This window comes from Mus caroli, chromosome 4 (assembly GCF_900094665.2).
Source record: "Mus caroli chromosome 4, CAROLI_EIJ_v1.1, whole genome shotgun sequence".
NCBI lineage: Eukaryota > Metazoa > Chordata > Mammalia > Rodentia > Muridae > Mus > Mus caroli.
The window spans coordinates 5,685,511-5,694,987 of record NC_034573.1 but is presented as its reverse complement, the minus strand read 5'-3'; the positions used below and the strand labels follow the sequence as shown (position 1 = coordinate 5,694,987).

Here is a 9,477-nt window from a genome sequence, read left to right as displayed (position 1 = left end):
GAAGAGAAGAGAAGAGAAGAGAAGAGAAGAGAAGAGAAGAGAAGAGAAGAGAGAAAAGCTAGCAAGCCAGCTGTGTTATGAAGTTTTGATATCCCACTAAAAATAGCTGAACTTTACAAAGCTAGAAGCTCCTGCTTAGCTGTGCCTATATTCTGTCTTATCTGTACAGGTCTACTAAATTCACTAAAAACTTGAAGTAAGACATGGGAAATACAGTGCTCTCCTTGGGATGTTCTATAGGAAATCATTTGAGCATGCTTCTTTTTCTTGTCTTCCTCTTCTGTCCTTCCGGTTATGGTCGACTGAACATTTTGAAGCACATTTTGAAGGCTTCATACAGGAAATGTAAACTTCACAAGTAAGTGTTGGGGGATGAAAATAGAGCTAGGCCATCTTGGAAAAGGCAGGACTGCTGGTTCCAGGAAGCACAACAGCAGAGAAGCTCAAGGTAAATACAGTTCCCTAGAATAAGCCCAGTGTTTCAAGTGGGTTTGTGGGAGACAGTCACACAGTGAAATCAATGTCTGTGTTTAATTAGTAATCAAAGTGTGTCAAAGTGGCAGCCCCAGACAGAAGCAGATTCTGTGCCTCTGTGTGGCTTCTATTTACCTGTAGAATCCTTTGTCAGGGCGGCAATGCCTAGGTCTTATCATTGCGCTGGTCTTTTGTGCTATAGTTTGTGTTCTTCCTTTGCAAACGTTATGATCATTTGAGTGCATGCGCCGGACTCTGTTGGCTCTTGTAGCAAGCTTGGCATCAGTAGGTTCCATCTTTGCACAGGCAGATGGCAGGTCAGAGCCTGTAGGCCCTGAGCAGCATCACCCCTTCAGCCCACCAGAAGTCTAGAAAATTCATGTTTTACTAATAACAAGAATTGGTAAGTTGTGGCACCAGACCTTAGAATATGTCTGTCCTTTCGCTTATAATATAAAACAGAGGTACCACTTACAGACTGCTTTAATTTCCTGTCTTGTAGTGGGGATAAAATGTTTTGACAAAAGCAGCCTAAGGGGGAAATGGGGTTGTTTCAGCTCACAGTTCAAGGTAGAAGTCCATCATTGTGGGGCTTGTCACAGGAATAGGAGCAAGGCACACTCCATCTGCAGTAAATAAAGCACATGTGCCATCAGCCCCCCTTTCCCAACAGCTGTGCCTGAGTTACAGAGCAACTGCTTCTTCCACTGCCTAGATGGCTACCCTTGCCTGGGGATAGCTATGGTTCCCATTATTCCAGGACCATTCCACTTCTTCCCAGATATTACTCCTAACCTACCATGTACAATTATAGGCTGAATATCACTAATCCGCTGACACCATTGCATACACTAGCAAGATTTTGCTGAAAGGACCCTGATATAGCTGTCTCTTGTGAGACTAGGCCGGGGCCTAGCAAACACAGAAGTGGATGCTCACAGTCAGCTATTGGATGGATCACAGGACCCCCAATGGAGGAGCTAGAGAAAGTACCCAAGGAGCTAAAGGGATCTGCAACCCTATAGGAGGAACAACAATATGAACTAACCAGTACCCCCCAGAGCTCGTGTCTCTAGCTGCATATGAATCAGAAGATGGCCTAGTCAGCCATCACTGGAAAGAGAGGCCCATTGGTCTTGCAAACTTTATATGTCTCAGTACAGGGCAACACCAGGGCCAAGAAGTGGGAGTGGGTGGGGGAGGGTATGGGGGACTTTTGGGATAGCATTGGAAATGTAAATGAGGAAAATACCTAATAAAAAATTAAATAAAAATGCTGCAGAATCCAAAACAATTTTGTATATTGATAGAATTCCATAAGCAGAAAATCTGATGTCTGATGTGATGCATATCATTCAAAGCACAGGACATTTGAAGGAATTTGGGCTTTGATTTGGATATTCTGGGATCAACAAGATTACTTTGAATAATGCAGTAGCATGAACCACCCATGTTTCAGAAAGGTCCTCAGAACAGTATGACACTGTAGGCATAGAAAATGGGTAGAAAACCTAATTTTTAATTTGTTTTTGTTGGAGACATTGTTTTGCATGCTGTCTTGGGTGAAGCAGTTCATGTAAAGTGTGAAGATTCTAAGTCTTCTTAGGTGGCCAGCTTCTGCCATGAAGCACACTCAGAAACATTTTCTATGACCTAAAGTGAAATGGGGGGAAAATCATGATTAATTTTTTTTTGAGATAAGTTTTCTCGTGTATCAGTCCTGATTGTCCTGTGACTCAACTGTGTAGACCAGGCTGATTTTTGAGACAGGGTTTCTCTGTGAAACTGTTTCTGGGCTGTCCTGAAACTCATTCCATAGACCTGAAACTCAAACCAAACTCAAACCAAACCAAACTCACCTCAAACTCAGAGATCTACCTGCCTCCACCATTGCTGGGCCATGACTAATTTTTATGCAGACTGAGTATTTAATGTTAATGCTTCGCCCACGCCTTCTGCTGTTCTTTTTCATTATATTTGTCTTGATACCCCAACTACAGCATAGTAAAGGAAGCAAAGATTTGAAGTGCAGCAGGCTCATTTTCTTTGTACTTCTGGAAAGAGACCTGTGCTGACAGCAATAGGAAAATAGACGTCTCTGCTATAATATTGACAGTCTTCCCAAACTACCTTAAGTGATCCAAATTCAACAAAAATAACCATCCCTCTCCCCAGTTCTTTATGCAACTACTTTGAAAGGCTCGGTGGCTGGGCCTGGGGTGCAGGTCTATACTCTGAGGTATTCAGACAGCTGAAGAAGGAGGACTACAACTTCAAGACTTGCCTGGGATGTAGAATGAGTTCAAATCTGTCTTTGGGGAATTTAAAGACATCGAAAGCAAGAAGAAAGGAATACAGGTCAGTGACAGAGCACATTTCTAGCATGTGTTAGACTTGGGGCTCAATCCCTAGGCCATGGGGATGGGGAAGAACTTGAGTAACATGATTAAATTGAAGAAAATCAGACACAGGGGCTTTCTGGGACTGAAGAGACCTTAGGAGACCCAGCAGAAGCTCTCCTTTGTAGATGAGAATCTTGAGGTACAGAGAGCAAGAGAAGGTTTGCTGCGTCTTGTCCTGACAGGAACCAGAACCCTCATCCCTGCAGCTTGTTCATTTGCCTCCATAATCAGCATAGGGTGAACTTCCACAACTGAGAAAACTTCCCCGTGCTTATAAATATTTAAAAATAAAACTAACCATGATAGGCTAAAACTTGAATTTCAGTATGAAATCTGGGGCAGAGGATATTCTTCGTGGTAGGTGCCATAAGGTTTTAATATTTTCTCCATGTTTGTGCTGTTATGGAAATATTGTGTGACTAGGGTGCTTACATGTGACTCTTTAGTGGGCATTTTATCTATCTGTAGACTGTTCTGGGTGCCCCAGACTGTTAATAATTTATTTTTTCTAAATAAATCTCATATTAACCTGAGCTTCATGCCTGGTGACACCGAGAACACAGTGGGGAAATCTGCAGAGCCAGCCGTGAAGGCCTGTGTTTGCCCATGTGGTAGGCGAGGAAGCCAGAGGACTGAGAGGGTAGCTGGTGAAGTGCCATCATGAGGGGACTGGAAAGAGGAGGGTGAGCGGAAATGGATAGGCTTGGTTTGGATGGTTGGTCTGTCTGCTGTAAAGGGACAGGGAGTTTAGCATCCTTAAATGCTGATGGAGCCCACGACAAGCTGGCAAGTGATACACAGAGGAGGTTGATTTCCCAGGCAGAGGAGGAGGGATGTGAGTGTATACACGGGCCCTTGGGAAACAGTCTCCCTTCTTTGTCCCAGAATAAGGTGAAGGTTAACAGGTTTGTAAGTTTAATGTGAAAAGAATGTTCATCTTTGGGTTGTTCTCTTTTATCCTAGTGTGTAGCATTTCCAGGTGCGAGTCCCTTCTCTATCTGGAACTTTCTGCTTTATCCTTCAAGCTTCTGTCTTTGGCAAGCTGGGCTCTCAGGGAATTCTCTGTGCCTGAGTTTTCCAGGGGTGCAGGCAAGTGTGCCCCAGCAGGCCTGCCCTCATGCTTGCAGAGTGCCATGCCCTTAGGAGAAGGGCTTTCTTGGGTTTACACAGCACCCCAAGCGATGCAGTAAGTAAAGGATAAACCTCAGCTTTGGTTTAAGACATAGTGAGTCCCTGCAGGAGTTTATGATTTGGGCTTAGTAAGCACAGAGATGACTAGGATGCTAGAAGTTCTATGGGGGAGAGATCATCAAAGACATGTGCATGGTGGAGGAGAGAAGGGGCAGGGACGAAGACAGAAGCCTCAGGAAGAAGGAAGAGATGGGGAGAGAGCTCCCAAGCTGAGCAGTATGGAATCCTTTATCAGTCACATGGCTTTGAATGAAAGCATAGCAGTATTTTCAGCTGAGGAACATAAGAAAAGATGTTTTATGTAGAAATTGGCATAAGAAATAGTGCTAAGAATAAGAAGAACGAAGCCTGCGGTATTCTCATTTAGCAGAAACATAGAATCTGCGGGGTAGTTGTGGCTTTCTGTGATAGATTTTCCTGTCAAGTATGAGTATGGCTCTTGTCATCCCAAGGCAAGGACAACAGAAGGACGAAGATCGCTGCCTACAAATCACCAGAACGGGTCTGACAGTGTTAAGATTTTAATCAGCCAGTGAGTACACACTCTTAGAAAGGTTCACCTACTGACTGTCAAAATGGTGGCCACATTCTGTTTGTACAAGGAATTTCTGTGCCATGTAGTATAGGATAGCCTGCAAGATGGCGTCATCTTCCTAGGGGTTACCCACTCTGTGCTGACTGGTTGAAGGTGAATTGGTAGACTCTTGTTACCGCACCTACATGCTGGACAGCAAAACCTGGCTTCTCAGCCTTATTCTAAATAACTGCATTGACAAAAAGCAAATTAAATGGAAATCCTCTCTCTCTCTCTCTCTCTCTCTCTCTCTCTCTCTCTCTCTCTCTCTCTCTCCCCCTCTCNCTCCTTTCAGTTAAGAAGAAGAAGCCTAAACTTCTGAACAAATTTGATAAAACAATTAAGGCTGAGCTGGATGCTGCAGAAAAGCTCCGGAAAAGGGTAGGTTGCTATTTTTCACAAGAGTGTACGATGGTTTTCTTGTTACAAACCTGGGAACTGCAGGACTGTGAGAAGTATAATAACGATGGCAACAACAATAGTAAATGTGAAAGAAACCATCTGTGGCTCTCCCAGCACCTCAACACAGTTCTATGTGAACCGGGTCATGTGGAACAGAACTGCACCCAGGGGCCACAGAGGAAGAGAATGAACCACAGGACCTCTGGCCTGGTGTCAGCCCCCCCCCTCCCATCGAGTGCTAATTACATGGATTCCATAACCACTTGGCCACTGTGGGCTTCAGTTTCCTCGTTTAAACAAGTGAAATGATGGGAGTAGTCCTAAATCCCTCTTGCTTTTTGTAAAGCTCAAATTAGAAGACATTTGTGTTGTTGTATTCCTACAAGCAGCTAATTCTGTAGCCTGCCAGTGCAAACCCAGAGTCTTCTCCAGCACCTGTGGCTGTGAAACTCACAGGTCTAGTGTTCTCCTCACTTAGGTAAAGAGAGCTCGTGACAACTCTGCTCTGTCACCAAGTAATTGCAATGTTCTCGTTTCTTGCCAGATGGTCCGGCTTTTGAAAACAATGAATTGACATAGTCATATAATATATTATAAGAATGACCACAATATATTTATTATACTGTAGTTAGGATCTTTAATTATCTGCTTGCTTTTCTTAAAAATTTCTTTTGATTTTATTTCAGTTTAGGGTATGTACTGGTCATCAGTTTTCCTGGCCTGTGCACTTCTATTGAACAGCCATTAGCTACAAAGAGGTGGCCAGAAAGTAAGCAAGCCAGGAGATAGCAGTGACAGGAGTACACAAGTCAGGGACAGAAGTGGGATACGTTTTCACTTCTTACCTGTTTACTAGAGGTAGCAGGAGCAAAAGGCTCCTGACCAGCATTGGACAGGACTTCACAGATGAGCTTTGGCCAACCCTGGTCACCAGCACATAGAAACACCAACTCAAGAGGATGCTGTCGACAGTGAGGAGTCACTGTACCTAGAGTTTTGTCAATAGAATGATTTCTGCATTTATTTTGTTTCACTTCATAAAGCAAAACCATCTATGGCTTTTGTTGTTGTTTGTTTTGTGTGTGTGTGTGTGTGTGTGTGTGTGTGTGTGTGTGTGTGTTTGGGGGGAGGTGACTGGGGGTGTGGATTCACACTTCTCTTGGTGTGTTTCCTTCACCTTCTCTGCTTCAGACAGATTACGCATGCAAACATGCAGGAGGCTGGTGGTACAGGTATCTTGGGAGCTAAAACATCAGTAAAGGATTTTAAAGAAGGAGTTTTCTGTGGTTATAATGAGTGAAAAACGTGGGCTGAGTTACTAAGGAGCTCATGAATCACAGGGATTTAAAGTACTGGCCTGGTCCACAGGGTGTCCTCCAGTCTTGCTCATTTGGAGAAATGATGGTGTTTTCCTGTAGGAGCTCTGTGAGCTTGTAACAGGGCACATTAAAGAGGCAGGAAGAGCAGCCACATGTGACCTTCTCTCCAGATGTGTTGTGACAAAACCATCAGAATAATTAAATCTTGTTTATGATTGTTTTTATAGCTAGTATTTTATTTTCTTTCTTTTTTTTTTTTTTTTTTTGGAAACAGGGTTTCCCTGTGTAGCCCTGGCTGTCCTGGAACTCACTTTGTAGACCAGGCTGTCCTGGAACTCAGAAATCCACCTGCCTCTGCCTCCCAAGTGCTGGGATTAAAGGCGTGCGCCACCACTGCCTGGCTATAGCTAGCATTTTCAAAGGCTACAACTCAGTACACAAGAATCGTTGAGGGCTGAGCAAAGGTGTCCCAGACAGCTAGTACAGCCTCATTTATGTCATACATCCACATTCCTCCCTAGGGGAAGCATATGCTTGCTTTTTATGTTTCATCCAAAAATGGATTAAAATCACATCACATTTGAATAATCAAATTTAAAGCCTTAAAGGCACATTTATTTATTCATTGATTGTGTGCATATACATTTGTGTGTGTGCACACATGTACATGGGCCTACCCTGAAGGCACAAACTATGAAGATCTGAGGACAACTTGCTAGCATCGAATTTGGATTGTCAGGCCTAGTGGCAAGTGCCTTAGCTTACTGAATCATCTTGTTGTCCCTGAATCATCAAATTGTTAAAAATAATGTGTTATTTAAGAGTTTCCTTTATCCCTACCCCTAACACACACAGGGGTTGATATAACCTAATGAAATAAATTCATTTTTTTGGAATTATTTTTTATAATGGTATTTTATTGTAATGAAATTATTATTATAGGGGTAATATGAATGAAGGTTTTTAAGGGAGGAGGTAGGTTATTTACTCTCCTTTGTTTTTGTTGTTGTTGTTAGTGGTGGTTGTTTGTTTGTTTGTTTTATAGGAGGTGGGGGTGTAAGAAAATATAACAAAACCATACTAAAATAAAAATAGGAAAGGTCGCCCACACCACAAACTTTGAATCATGCTACAGACAAAGACACCTCCACTTCTTTTCAGGCAGAATGAGAGAAACAGAAGTGACTAGAATATATGTTCAGAGTAATGGCCATCTTCACCAAGCCCATAATGCAATGCTCTGTTGTATGTCTGGATACATAGTAACTGGTCTTCATCCCACACTTCCCACATCTCTCCAGTGGATTCTGCCATCCATCTGGCTTCATGCCAAAACAGCATGGCTCATGTATGCATCACTCCAGTGAACTGTCTATGTATAAGTAAGCTACATTAAGGGACAGATCATTTTTAGGCAATTCATTATAAATAATGTGTGCTTTTAAAAATCAGAATATGTATTGAGTAGCAGTGTTAGTAGCTAGAAAAGATCTTGAAGGAAAATAAGCTGACTGAAAACAGACACATCAACATTACAGTCAATGCACGTGTGAGCAGCTATGGTGATTCTCAATGGCAGCCACACACCCCATGGCTTGAGATGATCCAAAGGATGCCTAGGAGAGCCAAAATGGGATGCTACTTTTGCCAAAGAAGAACAATATGCTGTAAAATCTGTTATGAATCTGGTACTTCTGGTTTGGGGTCTGTTAGTAACACAGTGGCCATGAAAGTGGCTTGGCGATTAATGCTGGATATGGAGTAAGCTGAAGAGAGTCCACCAAAAGATGACCAAACTGGACTCTGTACAGGTTTCATTCCTCGGAGAAAAGGTCCTTCAAATGTGATTGACTTAAAGATCTAGAGGTCAAGATTATACTGGAGTCTCTATTTAGTCCCTAAGTATAGTCATGTTTGCTTAAGAGAGGAAAACTTGCTATAGAATGAGACACACAGAGACAATTTGATGGCAGTAGGAATGTTGGGGCCAATGAACACTGGCAAGTAGAAAGGTCTGGACTTCCCCTGGGGACTCTGGAGAAAACATTTTGACATCCACTTGCCCAGAATTGTGAAAGAACAACGTTTTCTTGTTTTAAGGCACCAGATTTATGCTGGTATGGTCCTGCATGCATGGGTAGCTAAGCCCACACTGGTAGACTCAAAAATGATCTCCTCAAGAGATAATCCTGTTTTCCTGGGACCTGTAAATGTTACCTTGGAAACATCTTAAAAATGGGTCTTTCTAGGTGAGATTTTCATGGGCTATCTGGGAACGGCCCTAATGTATCATTTCCTGAAAGGTAAACAGAGATTTGGTCCAGACAGAAGTAAAGACAGCCAGATACAAAGGAAGCCCTTGTGGAGACAGAAGAAGGGATTAGAGCAATGTAGCTGTGGGCCAAGGAATGCTGACAGCTTTGGGAGCTTGCTTGGCATGAGCAGTCTCCCTGGAACCTTTCTTTCTCACACCTTGCTTCCAACATCACAAACCCATTTTCAGCCTTCATTTCTCCACTCAGGAAATTAGCAGTGATGTGTTACACCCTACCTCCATAGGACATTGATGGTATTTATCTTTAAAGAACCTCAGAGAAGGCACTTAAGAGCTCATGCATGTCACAGAGGCAGCCATGTGTCCCACTCAGCCAGACGAGCCATACTGACCCTGACTTCCACCAGTGCGCGGTGGCGTGGCCAAGTGGCCCTCACAGACTCCTTGTTTATTCTTCCTGCTTTCCAGACACTTCAAACCTAAGGTGATGCCTTGTTCCCTCTGACAGGCCCAAGGGATCCTCCTGCTAGTAGTGTTTGCCCCCACATAAAGTGTAAACATCTTCATTAAAGAAGTGTGCAGACTCTGTAGATTGAGAAAAACGTGGTCATCTTCAACAAAATTCATTTTTCATCATTATCAGCACACATCATTTTAAAAATTAAGGTTATAACACTTATTACAGTTTTATGTTTGTTACTTAACATAGCTCGGGGTTTTTCTTTCTTTTTAAGTGGGCTACTCTGTTTGGCACTCAAAAAGAACGCTAAACAATTCTTTGGTGACTTATTAAATAACAAATTTAAGTATCGTTATTCCGTGGCATTGTATTTATGCAGT

The 9,477-nt window shown here is 42.8% G+C and overlaps 1 protein-coding gene across 15 annotated transcripts in view; it reads left to right on the top strand.

Annotated features, from left to right (window-relative positions):
* Positions 1–9,477, top strand: part of Asph (aspartate beta-hydroxylase) — a 205,420-nt gene that overhangs the window by 115,099 nt on the left and 80,844 nt on the right. For all 15 annotated transcript variants that reach the window (XM_021161304.2, XM_029476172.1, XM_021161305.2 and 12 more), the window contains one exon: positions 4,937–5,022. In XM_021161304.2, coding sequence (XP_021016963.1) covers positions 4,937–5,022 — 86 coding nt within the window. The remainder of the gene's footprint in view (positions 1–4,936; positions 5,023–9,477) is intronic.